Source organism: Anticarsia gemmatalis, chromosome 5 (genome assembly GCF_050436995.1).
Source record: "Anticarsia gemmatalis isolate Benzon Research Colony breed Stoneville strain chromosome 5, ilAntGemm2 primary, whole genome shotgun sequence".
Lineage (NCBI taxonomy): Eukaryota > Metazoa > Arthropoda > Insecta > Lepidoptera > Erebidae > Anticarsia > Anticarsia gemmatalis.
Genome location: NC_134749.1, coordinates 9,114,694 through 9,137,254, shown reverse-complemented (window position 1 = coordinate 9,137,254; position 22,561 = coordinate 9,114,694). Strand labels below are relative to the sequence as shown.

The 22,561-nt window shown below is 32.8% G+C and overlaps 1 protein-coding gene across 2 annotated transcripts; it reads left to right on the top strand.

The window, feature by feature from the left end:
* The first annotated feature begins 3,765 nt into the window (after positions 1-3,765).
* On the top strand, positions 3,766-11,539 carry LOC142973112 (uncharacterized). Of its 2 annotated transcripts, none has more exons than XM_076114669.1 (4): positions 3,766-3,951; positions 5,762-5,858; positions 7,909-8,229; positions 9,808-11,539. In XM_076114669.1, the coding sequence occupies exons 1-4, from the start codon at positions 3,847-3,849 to the stop codon at positions 9,900-9,902; spliced, it is 618 nt and encodes a 205-aa protein (XP_075970784.1). In that variant the 5' UTR covers positions 3,766-3,846; the 3' UTR covers positions 9,903-11,539. The 2 variants fall into 2 exon arrangements, with proteins under 2 accessions (XP_075970784.1, XP_075970783.1); XM_076114668.1 differs by having other exon boundaries at positions 9,791-11,539.
* The last annotated feature ends 11,022 nt before the right edge of the window (positions 11,540-22,561 follow it).

The window sequence follows — 22,561 nt, the reverse complement described above, 5'->3', positions numbered from 1 at the left end:
TTTCCACGCACCCTACGGTTTTAGTACCTGCTTGGTACATTTGCTATACCCGAGGAGATAGAAATTGTTGTCGACTTATTAACGTAGGCGCAATTGAGTTTTTTTTAGGCTACCGAACTAAAGTGCAGTCTTTTCAAATTAATTATTTATTTAAACCTCCTTTAAGGCTTACTCGTATTGACTTACAACTGTTTCAATGCTCTGAAAAAAATTCTCTTAGGTGAGATTCGTTGTAATCACCCGAGCGCCTTATTTAACTATAACAGACGCTAGTCGATTAATACTGATCTTCTATAACTGCTTAATGTGGCCATTTATATAGATCAATAAGCTACTTTGTCAATTATAACCTTGATATGTTACCATAAACAGTCTTAGTATAATTAAAGTCACTACTTAAATTTATTATCTTTGTCAAAATTAAGGTGTTAGTAGTTACTTCATTAGCGCTTTGTATTCAAACACTTGTGAATACGAAACAAAAGGACATTATGTTAATCGCTGTTTTGTTATCGAGATAATCAAAACCTCGAATGCCTTATCTGATACTCGTATCTGTTAGTTTTTCTAATTGTTTTATGTTGGTCTCTATTTGATAGTTTATTGTAATTAAACATAGAATAAACTGTTTATATTGACAAGAGTAAATCTAGTTTCAGCAGTTTCCCAGCTTAAGGATAAATGTCTGATAATTTATGCAGTGGATAACTTTTTCGATAGACACAATTATTTTAACAAGCTAATAACAACGGATACTTATTTAAATTTTTTGATATTGGGGCTGAAATCTGTTAGTATTAACATACTCACAGCTTAAACTATATTGCTTCTTTGTTAAGAATACGTACAAGCACCGGCCTTTAAAAACGGTATAGAGTCATCTCTATGCCTACTTTATTGTTAAATTGCAAACAAATTCTGTTCAATAAGATTCATAGGAAAAGTTACGGAAGTTGATGATAATCATATTCGTAAGGTTTTCTGCAGAAACAAAGTACTCAGGTAGTAAATTCAATGACTGAGTCTGTAACCTAATATGGCTGCCCTGTTATTTCAGCTCTAATGAAATACTAGATAATAGTGGTACCATGCAAGTCTACGTTGACCTTCATTACATGGCATGTGTTTTCGTGACGTAGCCGTACCGTTAGTTGTCCATTCCGTAACAAGAAAGAGCGTGAAAGAAGCAGTTAGGGGGTATCAAGAACCGCTTTGTAGTTTCATTGAACGACCAGCGCATCAAATGCGAAGGTTTGGATGTTTGATGAGAGGATCCCTATTGTCCAGTGAAGGAAGTATTAACCTCTAAAGAAGCAACCGGCGCTGAGTACGACAGAAATTAGTCATAGTCTGCCCATTCTTTGTTTGGGTTTGTACGATTCGTTACGTTTTTTTAGTGCTTTTGTACGCAGCTATTGTTCCTAGATATTTGTAATACTTGAGAATTACGTTAGTATTTGTAATTATGAGTTATGTTTTGTATAAATATCGTTGAGTTTTAATGATGGGAGCATGTAAATAAAAACTAAAGAGTATTGTTTTTGATATTAGTAACTTAAATAAGCATGATATTTCCGTCGTTTTCTATATGAAGGTGATAATTTGATGATATACTTAGGTTTCCTGAAATATAAGGCGCGGTACAGCCACCAACATACTGAGTAAAACGATCGTGAACTAAAGGCAACTATACTTTTAAAGATAGGCACCGTTGAGACAGTTTTTTAAAACATTGCTATACCAGCGAATGGGGATTTTCCTTCTGGGTCATACATTTCCTAAACATGTAGTACAAATGATATAGTACTAACAAGGCCGCTCTAAATTGCACTCTCGGGATAACACAGACATTTAATCAAACCCTAATCTAATATTTTTAAACTGTTTGATTTTTTTCAAACAATCTTCATTTGGCTTACATAGTGGACTTAAGACTTATACCATATCTCTCTCGAGATCCTGTATCCAACAGCCGGACATAATTTCGTTAAGAGTAATCTTGACATAGTTCTCAAAAGAACAGAGCCGAATCTATTAGTATTTTGCAAGCACGTTGCCTCAATCAGGAATCCAATCCCAGCCTTCATTATCAACAGTCATATACACTAACGATTAGACCACCTAGACTGTAAAAAAGGTTACGTTTAACTACAATACAAAGTTTGAACGATATTCGCGCGCGATAATTAAGGTTACGAATGCGATGCACTATTTCTACCGCATTCAGCTGCCACGCAGTACTAATTCCGTATTTATGTGGATCCAAAACACATTTACTTTACAAGTGTTTTCTATAAAACCGGAAAAGTTCTTGCGTAAGACAAGTGGTAGTTTTCACATGATTGTTTTATGACTGAAAATAACAGTAAGTAGTATAGTTGAACTACGCTCTATAAACATAAGTAAAAGTATTCAAGTAATTAAAAGTGAAGAAATAAATATTTTTAGATTATTTCAATTCGTAACTGTCTTGTATGACAACATGTATGGATGTAAATGAAATGAAGTTGCTTTCTTTGGTCGCTGTCTAACCCTATCGGAAAAAGGCGTGTTATTGTGTATGTATGAATGTATTTCAATCCATACTAATATTATAAATGCGAAAGTAACTCTGTCTGTCTGTCTATCTGCTACTCAATCACGCCTAAACTACTAAACCAATTTGCATGAAATTTGGTATGATTTGGTTGAAGATGATATTTTGATATCCGAGAAAGGACATGGGCTATATATCATCACGCTACGACCAAAAGGAGCAGAGTACCAGTAATTAATGTTACAAAAACGGGGAAAAATTTCACCCATTCTCTCTTATTGGACGCAAGCGAAGCTGCGCGGGTCAGCTAGTTCTAAATATTCTTGTCAAAAATGTTTGAAATAAGTTCAAAGTTTAACTTGAAATGACAAAATTATTGTGTTGTGATAGGCAATTACTTGCTACAATCGGGATATTATGATTAAGGTACTCATATAAAATTGATCTTAGCTCTTAATGGATTTCAGAAACAACTTCTTATGTCGATTCAAACGGAAACTGAACATGAAGTCGGTACTAATATACCGAAAAGACGTAACAGCGATGCGACGTATCAATAAGTATGACACAGATTCTGCGTTGTGAACTAGCCAAAGCAGCTAATTGACGAACAGGGAGGCAGAGATTCTGCATCTCGACAAACATACGAAAAATGTCTGGGCATGTTTATGAAATCCTCACCTTCACTAAAGCCGTTGCAGCACGCAAAAATACAGTTTTCGACAGCGTGCCCTAGCATGTAAGACGAGGGATCCTCTTCCTTACCAATTTAGATAATAGCTCTAGATTTTGTAAAAAAAATAAGATAATTAAATGCTAAAAATGCCTTTCTTATTGTCAATGATTCAACTACGTTTAATGTGCATGTAGTTTGTGATTTACAAATACTTCTAATACACCTTTGTTTTGAAATAGGTTACAGTAATTCTAGACTTATAACATTTATCTAATCGCCCAAGTTTCTATTACCAAAACGAACAATGCAATAACAATCAAATTTACAATCGTATACTATCACAACAAGTTGTTGAACAAACGATCAATTGTACTTACTAATGTTGATCAATATTAAGCGATTTGAATAACAAATAATAAACAATTACGTTATATTATATCGTGCGAATATTTTCTCAGTCGCACCGTGGAGCGCTAAGGAAACTTCATTTTCGGCCAGTAGAGGCACCGCCCACCAAGGCTAGAACAAATAAGGCCACATATAAATGCTTGTAAACCCTCCATTGTACTATTCAAGGAGTAGACTCAGTGAGAGACAGTTGTATCCCAGTGAGTGCTAAGTGTCAGTTGGCATTATGTGTAGTTACCTGTGCTTGATTTTGGCTGCGTGCATCGGAGTTGTGACGTCAATGAAGTTTGCGCCTTATGAGTTTCCAACGGCGGCAGCGGCTCATGCTTATGTAAGTTGGATTTTCAGTTTTCTTTGCGGCTGAATGAAAGAATACACACTTACTTCTTTACTCAGTAATAAGAGATCGAAATATGAAGAAAATAACAACACGGTAAGTACATAATAAAGTGAGTATCCATGTGTGTAACACATTTTGTTTAGATTATAAGATAGTATTGAATAAGTCAAGAAAGGATCGTGGGATGAGAGAATAGGAAAACGTTTAGACAAAAGCCAGGCTACTTAAATGTAAGGCAAGTAAATGCTCCCTGAAACGAAGCGTATTAACTGTCCAAAATGATTCGATTCTGATGTAAGCAGAGAAATAATTTTCCAAAAAAGGTACAAAACTTTAAACGAACACTAAGTATCTCTTAAGATTATTACATTTCATCACAATCAATATCGGTAATCGAACTCGATGCAGTTGATATTAGCACTTAACTCACTGAACTACTAGTTTACATAACACAGGAAAAGTAATAACAAATAGGCTATTATCGTAATCGGTACCGTTAGTGTATATTCGTTCATTAAATCGAGTGCTTCTTGTATTAGCGTTTCCGTCATAATTTTGCATGGATCATAATTTACCATATCTACATATAACATTTTAATTTTTATAGTTAATTGTATTCATGTTACATATCAATAACAATGAGTGTGTTTCAATATCATCGTTTCAATATCAGGGTGGATTTTGTGATTAGAGTTAGTTTTCGCAGAACTTAGCCCTGAATTTTACGTTGCTGCATCCTGAAGTTTTCCCGGTAAATGGCAATTTGTTGATAGACATGTCAAACCATGGTGTTCAAATACATTTGTCAATAATGTGTAATTATAGTAAGTATATAGTATAGCTTAGCAAGTGAACACAAAGAAAAAGTATGAGAAGGGCAACTTTTCATTACATAGGACTGATCATTTAGGGTTTTTGAAATCATAAGTTTAATAAATATAACATTCAAGAACAGTTTTCAATACTTTCCCGTGTTGTAGACTTTAGATGTCTTCATTGTAACCTAAGTCTTTTCGTATTATAGGATGTATGAACTTGTAATAATTTTTTTTCTCTACACAAAAGCTCGATATTTGGGTACGTCTCGAGCTCACTTAAAGAAACCTTATGAACCGTGTACTCATTTGTGATTCTTGAAGCCAAAGAGATTTTATTACAAGTTCATACATACTATAATGCGAAAAGACCTTTTCCTCGACCTAATACATAAAATATGATAAAAAATATATTACCATTCACCATACTCATTCTGACAATGTGGGACTGTAATGAGTTATTAACAAATAATTTACTTAAATCAAAATTTTGTTTTATCAAACATAACTTGTTTTGAGATATTGAAAAACGTTGAAAGGAGTGCCATAATACATTGACAGTTTGTTTTATTATTGATTCGATAACTGGTACAGTTATTGTTGAACTTTGTTTGTTTTGAGACAGTTCAAAATGGCTTACAATTATTTGACAAGCTATAGCACTGATTTATAAATTTAAATCATTGCGTTGCAACAAGAAGATAGAGTCATTGCTTACGATTTTCTAATTCCCAATTTTAAAATTTTGCTAAAGAAAAAAGAAAACTAAATTAAGACCAATCTTCTACGGACCTGACATAGTATGTAAATGTTCCGTATGAAAATCGTGCCAAGGATACAAAAAGTTGTCGACAAGACTTGCTGTCTGAAACACTTTAACGAACGAAAATTGTTGACGTCTTATTGTGGAACAAGAGCTATCTTTCAGTCTAAAGATAAAGGACAATTTATTGCATAGTTTTTATTGTTCACCTCTTCCTTTTCAGGACACCCCGAAGTACGCATTCAACTATGGCGTGGCAGATCACACGACGGGTGATGTCAAATCACAGCATGAGACGAGAGACGGAGATGTCGTCAAAGGTAAATAAATACTTTTTATTTTTACCGCGATTCTCTACCACTATCGACTCCCGGCAACCGAAATTTTGATAGCCAGTCTATCGAAAAAATTTGTATGACAGTCGGGACAGCGCCTCTAGCGGGCATCGTAGAAACTATTTTGGCAGTACATTTTAAATGTCAAACCTTCGATATACGAAAGTGTTGAATGTACAGAATCGTGCTACTGATTCTATGACCGACTTTCTTTTTTGTTTCAATTGTACTAATTGATCGTGAAACCTAATTAATTTTCATTAAAAACAAATGGATTGAGTTCATTGTCTTCGTAATTTCTGTCACAAAGTTCAGTAGCCGTGAATTCTTCGGTCTAAGTGAAAATCTGCAATCTATTTTATTTAAAAGGTATAGAAAAGCAAACAGATGCGCTTCTGGAGATTTACCTAATAGAAAAAAATATCTGGTAACAATAGAGCTGAATAACAATTTACTAAACAAAAAAGTCCTAAACATTCTTAAGTTAACAATTATTCAAATATTTTTAGATTTTCATATCTTTTAATCATAGTCCTGCTTCTCATTAAAACAAGAATACAAAAAATTCATTAAAGTCACCATGCGTGTATAATAATTCTGTATGTTATTGTACGTCCAATTAACGATATGGATGTCATTTCACGCATTCAAATATGTATCATCAATTGCACACCCATGGCCAAGGTCATTAACACGGAAGACCTACTCCAAATAAAATACACCCGCAATACGGAAGACATAACATATTATATCATAACAGTGAATGAAATCGCAAACATTTTAATATTCATTACAAACGTAATTATCCATTGTGTATCCGATTCGGTAGTGTAAGTACATCGATCATGTCCATACAATTCACAATGCATCTGATATATCTTGCCTATTGTTCTGAAAATATGCCGTCACGATACCTTACTACAATCAAATGCATGTGAAATATGAAAATGAAAGAAAAACCGACGTTTCTCAGAGGTTTCCAAATTCGCATCTTTGTTGAAGGTGCTTAACCTCAGTTATATGAGTCAATATACGTTAATTGTGATAATTATCAGCCGTGCTCTTGCAGTTTTAATTGAATGAACAAGATATTATAGGCGTGAGAATGTCGTGGCGGTGTTTATCGGTAGATCGTTAATGAGAAAGGTTTTCTTTTTGATTTAGAAGTGTGAATTTTATGTAGATAGCATCATATTTATGCTTCGGATTTCAATAATCCATTCACTTTTACATAGTATGCAGCATAATTACAATATAAATTAGAAACTGTTATACAAAAAAAAATTGCTATTTTGACTTTATTGCCAAAGATCCCTTTTCTCGGTTCGAGCAATATTTTTCTCACGATAAGTTCTGTGGAATGGAAAATCTAAGTTTCCTATAATCCTACCGTAAAATGAGTTAATCACTACATACGTATAGATAACAATACTAATAACAGCTTAGATTAAGATATTTCCCCTTGTCATTGTTAGTACATTCTTGTTCCGTTTAGGGCCATTCTATGGACTAATGAAATACCGTGGGATAGCTCTAGTATCGACCAGCTAATCTCATGATTGTGTATAATCTACGTATGTGAAGCAGTTCTCACATTAGCGGACCGGTAAGAAAATAATTGAGCTAACAGAGTATTTTATTATTTCTGCAATCATTGCACAAAGAAAAAAGTAAATTGTAAGGGTGTCACGTCGTAATATGTACATACTAGGTCAGTTGGGTTTTTGGCAAGGGAAATACCTCAAAGTAAATTTGGCTAGCGTATGTCGCAATAGTTTACACGACTTGAAACGTAACGCTTTCGAGAAGCAAGTGTTAGATACCGACTACAAAAATATATTTCGAATATCTAAACCACTATAATAAATGGGAACGTAGTGATAATTATCATTATTGAAGCCTAGAATAGTGAAGGCTTAGGAAGTTGCAGATTAATATAGAGACGGGAAGTGGACTCTAGACTTGTAGACGTTGTTAGAAGAACGAAATTGCAATCAGTTCATCACCTAATAATTACTCACTATTTCTATTCCAGGCCAATACTCGCTTGTAGAACCAGACGGTTCAATCCGCACAGTGGACTACACCGCAGATCCAGTGCACGGCTTCAACGCAGTAGTCTCGAAAACCGCGCCTAACTTCCACGGCCCACCCACAAGACCTGCGCCGCCGGTGACCAGGCCTGCTCCTCCTATAACAACGCCAGTGCAAGTCAAACGAGTGGTGGAGTTTGTGCCCGTACCAGTGGAGGTTCCGCCGTACTATCCTGTACAAGGACATTATCTTACAACACCGTCTCAGGGACTGCCGCCAACGTCTGGGCAGAGAGGTTACCCACCAGGTCTTGGACAATTTGGTTAGTATTTAATTTTATTGCTTTTTAGGTGGTGGTTATTTGAATAACTGCTTGTTAATTGTGAGGATTAATTGCTTATTCATATTAGTGGGATATGGTTTAACATTGATAACAAGGAATTGACAAAAGATGTCGCTTTATGTACTTTATACACTAAAGTAATTTACCGGTGGTTGCTGCAAATGGAAAAGCTTAGGTGTTGAATCCGTAAGTGCTGAAAGGAAGTTACTCCATGTTATTATTATTGTAGAATTTGATATTCAATTATATAAAGCCCGTATACTACGCTAAAGTCTTATTTAGCAGTTTGTAGTAAATAAAATTAAAGAAGTAAAGCATTAAATTATTATAGGTACAGCCCGAATAATACGCTAAAGTCTTATTCAGCGGTTCATAGTTAAATAAAAGAAGCAAACTAGAGTTTGGAAACGAATACAATAGAATAAAAATAAATTCTGCAATATGAGACAGTCTAAGAATCTATTTCCAGAGATACAATGATATGGGAACATTAGTACAATATAAAAAGAAATAAAGACTTGTAATACAATAAGTACCGGATACGTATAAAAGGCTTGCATGCTATTAAGTCTAATTAGTGTCACACCGAGATTTATAACCATATTGTACGTTGGGCTATTGTATACCGCGTAGATTCATTTAAGGGTTCAGGCATGTACTGTTTTTATAAGTAAGTTACATGGATATTTTCAAATACTTAGCTTTTTGCCATTACGAAGGAGCTATTGATGTACCTGAAATTCAATTATTTGTTTAACAAGCCTGTCCCGATCATTTCCTGGTTATTTTGTAACATATTATTATAATAAAAAGTAACAGTCAAGTTTTTAGAAATATATTCTGCTGTGAATTAATAGTATCAAAGTAATTCTGAACAAGCTTTTACATCTTTAAAAAAATTGTATGCGTTGTTCTACAAAGCAAACTCTGCCTGTACTTTCTAAGTAGCAACCGGCTCTCTTGCGACAACAAGGTAGTGGGCATTTTCCTTAATTAGCGATTTTGCTCTACTAAAGGCCCACGCTTGTATAATATGGGTGAAAACGATTTGAGTAGACAAAGAATGTTTTTTAGTTCCTGATTAGCTTTTATATTGCCATAGTTTGGTTGTTATATTTCAAGTAAAGTAGACACTAATGTAAAAGCAATCGAATATCAAGTTAGTGTAAGTACCTAAAAAAAAAAACTTATTGAGTTGTTTAAAGCATAGTGAATTTTACAGAAATTCCCGTTCCTTGGAAAATAAACAGGAAAAAATCATATCCTTGATGAAGATATCAATTCATGACTGCCTCCATGACGCAGTGGTTCGATTCCCACATGGAACAATTATCGATCCACAAATTATCGTTCCGGGTCGGGTTGTACGAGTACTTCGTCTCCGTTCTCCGTCCCGTCCGTCTCCGACACAACTGCAATTAAAAGTGTGGGAGTTGTGTTCCTTAAAAGTATAAAGTAAAGTAAAGTATAAAGCACCTTCAACTCTAGGTAGACTACTAACAGTAACTGGAAACTTGAAAAACCAATTATGTACTCATAGTTTCTTCTGGTTTGCAGTATACCCCAAAGCAGGAGCCCCGCAGTATCCGGACTACGAGGGATTCGATTTTGACGGCCCCTTTCCACCGCAATATAATAATTTATATATATAGAACTGTTGTTGACTAATGCATGACTGACCGACAATAGCTGGCTATATGACAAACAATGCGCAATTTCCTTTACTTGATACCTGAGTATTATGTAGCTATCGACTAGTTTTATGTTAATAATTATTCATATAAAATCGCTTAATGTGTTCGCACCACTGATCAATATTTTTTTTCGACTATCGGATATTGACGACCGGCCAGGTAGTAATCTTGTAACAAAACTAGATCAGCGCCCCTAGCGGGTACCCTAGGGGCTATTTTGTTAGTATCATAAATGTGCAACTCTCGATACTCCATATTGACAAAAGCAAAATGTACTACGGTGCTTCTATATCTTGAAAGAACTAATTTAAGACAAGAAATTTTAAATGCTAAATACTCGATATAAAGACGATACAATAGTATCGAGTGAAGGAAATCGCGATAAGGTCATATTGAACCACTTAATATTAAAAAAATGTAGTTGAGCTGTACAAAAAATAAACATTTACTTAAAAAGATCAAAGCTTGAATGGAATTTGTATGTATGTGCCTAAAGTTGTATACTGTGTGATTAAGGTTCTGAGTGATGTATTGCAAAAACATATTAATATAGTTGTGGTCTATAATATACTACTTTAAGATAATTTTAACTTAAACGTATCATTGCTTCGCTTTTGATCGATAATATTTTCGGTTGGGTTTGATTAGTGAACTATTTAATTTAACTAGTTTCATTTAATTTGTAATTATCACTTCTAAGACGCACGTTTGAAAGATAAAAATCTCGGCAGCGGACACACTTTTTGTAAAAAAATGTATTACTTTGTAACCTCTTAAAAAAACGATATTCTATTTACTTGGACAGCAGAACCCACACTGCAAAAGAGCAAAATCACCCATTTTATGTTTCACTATTGGACAACCCAACGGAATGCTAACTTACTATCGGTTAAAATCGAGACAACTTAACGTAGAATAGATATTATGGCCAGTTTAGATATTAACAGGTTTTAAAATTGACAATATTAATAAATATTTGAGTTGCGAATTCTTATGTGATGTAGTAAAGATTAATAAATCTGAAATTATTTATTGCAATATTATTATTGTAAATTAATAAGTTGCTGAATCTTCATAAAACAAATGTAGCCCTTAAATAAGTTTGATTATATGAAAATTACAGAAGCAATAGATACATGTTATGCAAAACCTATCTCTTTTATTTATTTAAGGAGAAAAATTTAATGCTATTCAACAGTGTTTATGATTAGTACTACGTTTATTTAAAACATACCATACCATAGTTTGTACTTTAATATTGTCTTATATATAAAGGAGACAGTGATTATTAAAAGTTTTTTTAAGAAACATACTAAAATATCCAAGAACAACCGAGCCAGTATTGAAACTGCACCAAAAATATGGTTGATCTACGTTTCAAATGTAATTTATTTCCTTTATTATAACATACATTTTTAAAGGTATAAATATACCTTAAATCTAAAAAAAACAATTCCAATTGAGTTGTAATATTTATTTATATAAAAGACAACAAATAATGCATATTCTATGAATATTTAATTTAAATGTAAGTGTGTAAATAAATGTACTAGAATAATAATAAATATAGATACGGAGTAAATAACATTTCTGAATTCTCTTTTATTACTTTTTCCCTAGTTTTATATACAACGAAGGTTTATATAATCACCTTATTTGATTTGTAGTTTATTGAAATTAAAGTCATTATTATCATAATAAATACAAAAATTGAGATATTTTCACTCATTTTTAATTCAACTAAAACGCTAGTAGTGTATAAGTCTTAGAAAAATTAAGCATTTTACTACATTGAATTCATTAAAGCTAAGCGCCTTAGTATTTAGTCGTAGCAATTTTAAAACGAGGTTGTTATACACTTCATTTCGAAAGGCGCAATTCGATATATTGTTATGTTGAGCGCCTTATAAATTTTTAATATCAGCATAACTGATTTCATGAGATTGACATACAAACGCAAATTATGACATTGTTTTAGAGATTTTTTTTTTCAGTAAACTTATCTAAGTTTAAAATAATTTACCGGAAAACTGAGAATCTGTTACACTGTTATTTTGTATGTTAAATAACATAACTACCTACTTTAAGTCTTTAACTTATGAATTGAGATGATTTTTATGCATGTATTTTCACTAACTTTATACTTCATTAAGAATATAATATTTCTGAAATCTTCCAAATTAGACAGTACCGTGTAACATGAGCAATCAAGCAACATAGTCGTAACAAACAGCCATATATAACAGCTATATAATAGTAACATTAATAGGAAGAGACAAACACAGTTGGTTACAATGTAATGCTAAGAATTTATCGTTCAAGTACAAGTCGTGACCGTCAGCGTATAAACCGGAATGCGACTATAAGCTCATCTTCAACTTATTGGATTACACTGCAGTGCAATAAACTTCGACATATTTAGTTCACTTTTCATTTTTATGCTTTGCACTTGTCGTGTGACACAACATAATAATAGATACAGATATCCCTAAAAGTAGTTGATAACCATTTGTATGGCTACTATTTAACCGTTGAGTATAATTTATTTTTACAGGCATATTATTAAAAAAATATTTGCGGTATGTTAACGCTTTGATCTAGTGCTACAAGTCTTTTAAACATAAATTAATGAGACGAAGTTGTAAGAAATATTTAGTTTAATATGTTTTGAAATGCAAATTAAAATGCCTATCATAAAATTTATGTATCCATAATAATGATTAATGGAAATAAATTATACGAGGCAGATTCATTGAATAAGTTAAACGTTACATCAGTCGTACATTTTATGAAGTTCAAACTGGTAGTGCTCCTTAAATAAAATCGGGTCAATGTGACATCGTAATATTCAAAATTACGTAATCTCTGATTATGTATAAATGTGTCGTAAAGGACAATGATATGCAATATGCATGTGTTTATAGCGTGGGAATCATATAAACATTATTATTTATGCATTAAGTTAAATCTTCTGCTTTATCTAAACATTGTACAATATGCTTACACCTACTACTATTTATATTTTGATACACGCAAGTCTAAGGTATTTTTGGTGTTAATTACAAATATATAATTTTATTGTTATGGGTCTGGTTTTTGAGAAGCAATGAGACAAGAAGAATTCTCAGCGTAAGAGCTGTCTTATTTTGATTAAAACGGAGCTGTTCTAAATTACTTATTTTTAGTTACCACTAAATTGGTAGTATACCAATTTGATAGATATGATAGTCTAGATAAACTTCAATCGATAAACCACAAAATTTCAAAATCTTAAAAATATCTAAAGCAAAAACATTTTCTTACGCCACACACTAAGGAAGTTGCGTCAACGATAATGCATTAAAAGGCTCATAATTAAATAATATTGATTACGATATTAATATGCAAAAGTTTGCTACAAAGTATTGCCATTTATAAAACAGACATTACGATTTTTATTTATGATCATTTTCATTTGACGTTTGCAACACTTAACTGACGCTTATGTAAAAAACCTAAAAGACTGTCAGACTGAACTCAAAAACATCGTTTAAATTTATCTTTCGAAAACTATGCTCAAGTTTATGGCTATAAAAATACAGATTAAAGGTAATAAAAATATAGTGATCTAGTTCATTTAGATGGTTGGTGAAGAAATCAACAATACATTAATCAATACTTAATAATACGAAAGCCACGAAGATAGATAAAAGTTGCTCTTCAAAAGCTAAAATTAAGTTGACTAGGAAGGAAGGTGGATATGAAACTCATTGCAGTTTGTAAATAAGAAATAAAAAATACCAGTTACTTGTACCTAATAAAATTGCACTCAAGTGTATATAAAACTCGGATCAATATAATAGATCACGACTTGAGCAATTGCAAACGATGCGAGAATAAATGCGATAAATATCTCGAACTCATTGAATCAAAATTATTATTGTTATTACATATAATACCCAGTATAAATCACTGGTTTCTAGGTACTTGATTATCTGTAAACATGGCTATTGGCCTTCATTTATCTTTTTATTATATCTCATATCTAATGTGTCTGATAAATAGTTTAGGAAGTATTTAAAATATATTTAAACACGTCATTATATTTAATGCCGACGGAAGATATTGCATTTGTGTTTCGATTTTTTTTAGAAATACAAAACAAAACTTCAAATTCCAAATATTATTCAAATTCGTGACAATAAATAAAAAAGATTTCAGTGCGCGTAATGATAGAAGTAAATCATCCGTAAAACTCTACATTTTAGTAATCAAACGTTGAGCTTTCTCAAGTTTGCGAGCGTGGGAACTATGTACAATCAATCTCTTGAGGTCTTAGTTAAAGTTTTACGGAAGTTCGTCATAGTTCTGCTGGGACCTAATGATTGTAGAAAGTGTCATCAAAAACATATATACATACTTACACGACAGGTTTTCTATGACTTTAGTTCGACTTCTGTAATATATTCAGGCAATCTTAGGAGAGCGTACAGTAATATAATGGTTTCTCCGCAACATCGCACATAATTACTACATAAAAACAAATCACTAATAGAATTACACACATTTTGTATGGTCAATGAGACGTTATGATTTATGAGTGTAGCGCCAAGTTATGACGCAATCACAAAACATAGTGTTTAACATTTCATTCAGAGCAACCTTTCTAATAATTTGAGCGAATATCACATATTCTCCACTATTAGAAATGAAAGGTTATAAATAATAACAGGAATACCCGCTGAGTAATTGAGGTAATGTACCGTACACCACTATATTACGGTTATACAAATAATTACGTCATTGTTCAGTGTTCACATTCGGTAATGAGAGAGCCTCTGGCGATATTAAGTGAGTGATATTAAAAGTATGAGAACTGAAAGACCTTTAAAACTATTGCTATGACATCTACCGATTCGTCACTGGCATCATGCGAATAGTGCAATATCGAAAATAATCGATTAGTCATAACAATCCAACGGGATCGATTCGTTGTGACTTAATTGTTCGATTGCGTTTGTTCTTCTATCGCTACTGACTCGTATTTGAATTGAAAGTTGCGTTGTTTCTAATTCATATTTCACAACTTTTAAATGTTTAAGGTATCGCGAACTTTCTTGTGTGTTCCATCTGTTTCGTAAAACGTATTTATTGATTCGATCCGTATGGTTATTGGGTAATTCATTAGATGTTAGATGTGTTTTAAAATACTGTATACAATAAGATCCGATACAGTACACGCAAGCGTGAAAATCTATGGTATAATTTTGATTGAAATTGCTCTGAGGTTGCAATATTAGGTGTAACTGAGGGTTATTGCCCTAAAAGGCTTATACCTCGTTGAACTTTGTTGTGTGAAAGAGTAAAATACAATCATTTATTATTCCTTTAATAATAGCAACCGCATCGTACAATAAAGACAGTATCTGAAGATTGATCAATATCAGAGCACCCGTAACATCTTTCCCGTACCATTAAACCTATTGAAGATACTTCCTCAAAGTTAAAACTGTAAGTAAATCAAACATACGTAACGTGGACGCTTCCTCTCACTCACTTCCTTGTCGGACATTCTTTTAAGGAACTTAGTTCATAGAACAAAGTCGTAACCATCGATCAATAATTTTAGAAGCTGTTGTAATTGATCGTCGTGATATACAAACACTAGATGTTAGCCAGACTCGATTTAAAATGCTAACTCGTCTCGTCTTCCAATTGGAATTCGACATTCATACGCAGTGTATGTAAGGCTGTTTTTGAAGTACTTACTTACATCAATTTCAAACACAAGGTCGATAGAAATTATATTTACAGTATTAGGTACTACAATAACCAATAGTTGCATATATTAGTTTTCATCTATTCAATCTTATAGTTCGATATATCTTATAGTTTGATATAAAGTTACTGCAATAAATTGCCCAAAAGACAACAACATTTTATTTCCCACTGTAAGTAGTTCCTAAAATCATCAAGATAATAATTACAGCGGTCCAAGTTTACCGAAGCAATTCTCATGATACCGATCAATCATAGAGCGCTCTACCAATTACTTTGTTGTGCTTCAAACGAGCATTATCTAAGTGAAGGTACGGCCCTTGTTTCAGAAATGAATCATTGTTGTAAAACGGATGTTGTTAGAACAAAACGATTTGTGTGGTTTAACTGATAAACATCTTATTTAGAATTAGCTAAGCTTTTTAAAGATTAAGATTATTATTATTTTATTTTATTTTTATTTTATTAATAAGATTATGATTAGATTTAAAGATACGTCACACAATGATGTTGGTAGTGGGATGGTTTTTGGAATTCTTTGAATCTGTTTGGTACTTTGCAGACCCGATTGTTTCGAATATGTCATGATGTCGCTTCCAAAGCTACCTAGGTTTATATTATCAAAGTTTTCAAAAGATACGCTTCCTTACTAATTTTTGCATTACAGTACTAAAATGGTCCCGATGATGCATTTAGAGATAAAAAAGATTTAAACCAATCGTATTTATTACGAAGACATTAACCTCCGCAAGTTAACAATAACTCTAGTTAATTGCCTTTTGGGAGACAATTTTAAGCAATTATGATTAACCGTTGAGTTCAAGAAATATTCACTCTGGACGGATAAGTATTTGAAACCTTTTTAGGAGTAAATTGTTTCTTTAAAAAAGTAATCGACATCGGTTTTATACTTTTTGAGAAAATTGGCATTATTCTTCCATGTGTCACAAAATCCTTGTGTTAACTCCAACCAAAAAAAGTTTGGTTACATACTAGCATTGCATTCGTACAATTATTTGTAATTGTATTTTACATATAAGGAATTTGTACAAAAGTAATTTACATGGACGATATGCAGTGGCAGCCGTGAAGCGTCGACTCAATGTCAATCTACTTTCCATATTGCAGTTGCAGTGTTATTAACTGGTTGTATTGATTGATACATCAAATTATGCCAATTATCGGAAATATGCGAGATGTGGGAACGTTGGGGTAAAAGTTGATCGGTCAGACTTCAGTAATTTGATTGGTGGTAGTTTACTGGCAGTGCTTTCGTCATCTCGTTTGAATCCATACAGTAATAGGTAGCAGCTGTGTGCGGTTCGAAAAATAATTTAATCCCTGGAGAACGCTTGCGAGAAAAAATATTTGATTACAAATACTGATTTACAAGCGATATTTCCTTCTTCTTGCACTTAATTCACTAGCATTTTGTATCATGTATGTAAGTGTATTTTCAAAGTAATCGTTATCTAGAAATAAATCTACTTAATTAACTAGTATGCCTACTATAATAACAGGTGTCAAGACTTAAACACACAAATCAATTAAAATTGCCTATATTAAATGACACACGAACGGAATTTGAGACTGACACATTGAACTTTACAACATTTTTTCCAGTAACTTAGGCTCAAACTTCCCTATTCACACCAACCGTCCTTCGATGGAAAAAATACGAAGTTTTGAAAGGGGACTGAGACAGATTCGTCGCTGCAATACATCGCGCTGATATTTAAATAACACCAGTTAACATTGGTCCAGTATAAGCTGGGCTGCCCTTGACTTTTAAAGATTGCCTCCCAACGCTTCCGACGAACGACAATAATAGACTCATGACTTACGGCTGTCCGGCTACAGTTACGTATTTAAAATCTAGCACAAATGCGTGTAATGTAATGCGTTTTGTTAATACGATTAGAAAAGGGAAAGGTAGGTAACGATTTGTATCAAACGTGTTGTACTACAGCATTCGGCTAAAAGAAAAACAATCGAAATATTGAATAATTAAGTTATAGTCCCTACCTTAACTAGGTACTTTCCTCTTAAGTTTACTTTGCATATATGTATATGTAACTTAAATAAATGAAAAAACAAAATATTAGGGGAAATGTCACGGCGTGCTAACTATAATATATAACATTGTGCCCAGATTTAGGAAACTTTATCACGAAGCTATCAAACCCGTAGTTAGGAAACCTTTTAACAGTTTCGTAATTTTCAAACCGATATAAAGTTGTTCGTCGTTAAATGCTCTATATTAGATCGGTAATTATTTAGATTAAGATCAAGCATGATTGATTTTAGTTGTTTGATTTGAGACCTCTTGACCTAGTGTTAAGAAATAAGTACTAAACTCAGATTAATAGGATTTCAGCAACAGTAATTTGAAACCTGTCTGGTTTATAATAGTGCACTTTGTTGTATATTCGGTTTGTATTGCGGCGAATTTTAATAACTTTTCAAGTCAGTAGGTAGTAGAGTCATTACGACTATAGTTTACCGTTACCGTTAGTTCTCAACAGTATTAAGTACAAGTTATACGGAAGGACTTATTAATGAAGCTTGGAAGATTTCAGTTTTACACAACATATTCGATAGAACCTCATTGCTCCTTCCGGGCGCCCTTTTTTGTTTTTATAAATTTAATAAGTAGCCTTTAATACTCTTAAAATATATTACGACAAAAGTTCCATAGGTATGTTGTAACCATAGGTGTACTTACTTAAGTATGTATTACATACATTTCGTGGAAGAGTGAAGTTTTCCGCTGCGAAATTTTAATATCAGTAATTATTTACATGTTTCGCACGTCAACGCTGAAAAAAGGTACAAAGTTAAGAATTCTCGGTATTTAATAATAACTTAATACTTATGTACTAGTAAAATCGAGTGGGATATCGTAGTTAATAATAGGATATGGAAAAGGATCTTCTGTAATGAGTAACTAGTTGCCATTTAAAACTTTGATCAACAGTCTATCTATAGAAGTTGACGTTGCTTTAAGTCCGGGTCACTGCACACGCAATGGGCTACCAACTTTGGATCCTGGTTAAACTGCTCTATGAAAATCATCGTATTCTTTAGATAATTCAAATAAAAATTGTGCTTAAAATGTTAATTTTCTTCACAGAAGTAGATTAAAATCCGTCAAAAAAATTCAAAAATACATCAGAAATTGTTTAAAAATCGATCCGAAACTAATTAAATAATCGCTATGGCTGCAAAAATGGATTTATACATGTTGCTGGCCAAAAAAGCATTTTTTCTTCTCAATTCATGACAAACAAACTGGCAAAAAAACAAACAAAATAGGCTCTAAAAATATTGACTAACGACTATAAAAATTCAGTCGTACATTATGAATCACATACTAGACGATATATAGTAAGGCTTTTCCGTGCCGTGTGAAGATTCCGTTGTGGTTTTCCTCAACATTCGTTATGGTTTAAAACCAGGCTTATTCGTGGTATTAACATTAATGGTCAGTCATTTTCACGCTAATCATGATTTTTATGCTTTGACTAATTGGTGGTTTAGATTTTGATATTGGATTGATTTAATAACACTTTACAATCTCTATAGCTTCGAAGAATTATATACGGGAATTTTTGATAGTACTTTTCTAAGAACAAAATTAAGGTTATAAACACTATTTGTTAGACTAGAAATTGACGTGTATATGTTACTGTAAAAGCCCGAACTGTGGTAAATCCTAAGATTTTTCGGTAAAACCTAAGATTTACCAACTCTCAATGGTAAAAGTCCGAACAAGCCATAGTTTAAAAACTATGTTACGATATATAAAAAAATCCTCCCTCATAACTATGTTTATAACTATTTTACGGTATAATTATATACTGTGACATAATTATAAAGAAGGAGTTTTGGGCATAGCGACATGGGTAGGTTAGGCTAAGGTGGGAGCGAGCGAAGCGAAGCTCCCACCTTAGCCTTTGTGGTTAATTTTTTTTAACCACCCAGAAGGAGGAGCCCCGCGAAGCGGGGCTCCGGCGACATCTCGATATCATCAAGTGAATATAGGTAAAAGTTCGAAATAAAAGAATTGTTCGGACTTTTACCATTGCGAGTTAGTAAATCTTAGGTTATACCGGAAAATCTTAGGATTTACCACCGTTCGGGCTTTTACAGTAACATATATAGCAAATTTACTAATTGCTGATTGGGATTATGAAGAATATAAAATGGCTTATTACTCTTGTACAACAGTGCATAAAGTATTGAGAAAAATATAAAATACTAGCTTAATCCCGCGACATCATCCGCGCGTCCGGTAAAGTTCAGGTTATAAGCTATCGAATATCGACGCACCAAACATCTATTTTGTAGTTTTTCCGTGGTAAAGTAACAATGATAAATTCAGTCTCAAAAACTTAAACAGATTGTCGTATTTCTATTTTAGCAAGATCATATATCACTAAAATATTAGCTATTTTAATATACCATATCGACTTTTAATCCTTACCCAGATCACCTTCTAAAAGCTTAAATACCAAGACTTGAGAAAGATTAATGAAATCAACAAGAGTAATGCAATTTTAAAAGCCCGTAAGATATAGCAAATTATTTGACCTAACATTTTATGCTTAACACCAATATTTCACTTATGATTTCATTAATAATCAAGAACAATTTAACCAGCAACCTTTAGATATTGAATTAATAAGTAGCATTATTCTTACGAAATACCGTATTGGTTTCTCAAAACTAGAACTGCATAGATCGCTGTTTGTTTATGCAGAGATTACGCAAAAAAAAACAAAATTTCCTTGTCGTTTTTTGATACGAAAGCTTATGATGAACTATAAACTTTGTTACAGAAATCTTTTTGATAGTAACATATAAACAGTAGTCTGAAATACATACATTTTTTATATATTTTCGTGATTTGGTGTGAATTTTAAATCCTATGGAAATTGCAACATTATGATCCAGAAATTGAGACTAAAATTCTAGGTAATATTTATTTTTTATGTACCTACGTAAAGTAAAGTCAAATAATTTTATTTTAAATGTTACTTGATTTTACTACAATGTATTATTCAAAACGAGTATAATCGAATTTAAAATGTTAGTATTAGTTCAAATAGGAACTTATCCGTAGGCGTAGACGCATTCACATACGATATTTGGAGCTATTTTGCATGTAAGAGGTGTTAATAGATCGAAATTATCTAGAATTCTAGACAAACGTGTCAAGTAGGCCAGTTAGTGTGCTAGTTGCCTAAGCATGCAGGTGTGCATCAATAAAAATCCTATCACGATCGAATGTACGGCGTGAATTTGAATTTGAATGACCGTTAAAATGGCGCTTCTATTGAAAACCCAAGTAGATACTTTGTGCAATACAATTTATGCTTTGATGTATTTTACCTTAAAATGCCTAACGTTTCGGCGCAGGTTGCACTCGCCGTGATCGCAGGCTGACTGGAGCAGCGATGACAGGACTTCGTGTATATGAGGCGGACGAATGTCCATCCACCCTCATATTTTGATTTTTCCAACCGTCATCACACACTACACTAACCGTGTCCCTATATCACAGAATATTCTATTATATATTAAACATGCAACGCGAGAGTTTAAAAGTTATAATTTATGATTTGGTTTCACATATTATTAGTTGCGTACATATATGAATTTAGAGTAAAATTATTTTCGCGTGTAATATTAATTTATTCCGCGAATGTTTCTAATATAAGCTGTTAGTAACTTAGAGTTAAAGTTGTGCTTATTTGTAAAGCTAATTGATTGATAAGACGATCAGCTATACATATAAGCCACTTCATCACAGTTGATTTATTGTTTGCGTAGTGACAGCAGCAGAAGTTCTAGGAGCGAAATTAAAGCAAACCTTGAACCTTGAGATTTTTCCTCAAACTAGTATATTATAATAAATTAGTGATGAGCTTCAATTCCCACACTTTACTGTTAATGAATATTTATGTAATTTATTAAGTATATTAATTGGAATCGAATCTTCATTAATAAATAGTTATGAATAAACAATTTTCTGTTTGTTTATGGTGTCTACGTGATAAGAATCTAACTTATGAAAATGACTCCAATTTACTACGTTTGTGCAACTTAAATTATTATTCTTATTGCAAAAGAAGATGAATTATTATAATTAGAATTAATTATGTATTACTTTATTTATTAATTGGTAGGTAATTTAAAAGGCATAATTTAAAGCAGCACCACTTAACTTTATTATAACTAACTCATAGCCATAAATATATTAACCTATGGTATTAATAGTTAGGTTGTTAAAGGTAAACATAACGTAACAAAATAAAATTGTAATATAATGTCTTCCGGTCGCATTTATTTTACGAAAATTTGCAAAAGAATTTGATGTTTTGTGACATTATACTTAAAACAAAATTACCGCTAATTTTTTTTAAAAATATCAATTACAATTTAGTTTCTATCGCAATATAATAAAAAAATAATTGCATAAACGTCGTGCAGCATTTTAAGCCCCTAGAAATAGAGCATTCAAGTCTCGGATCGTGTTTGTACTGACCGTGAGCGGTGATCGACGGCAGACGAGTCTTCAATTAAGTGTTATCCTGTACCATCGGCGCGTGAGCACCGCTACTGACTAGTACCGACCATACATCAACTTATAATTGCATTCTCTCTATGTATAGTTAAGATGCTGTTGGAAAATTTGCATTATTTGCTTGTTTGATTTTCATACTAAAAGCTCAGGTTGCTATAGCTGGAGCACGTAAGATTGCCTTATATTTATTGGAAAGTAAGTAAGCACATACATAGTTAAAATCACGCCCATTTCCAATAGGGGTAGGCAGAAACCAAAGCTTGCCACGTGT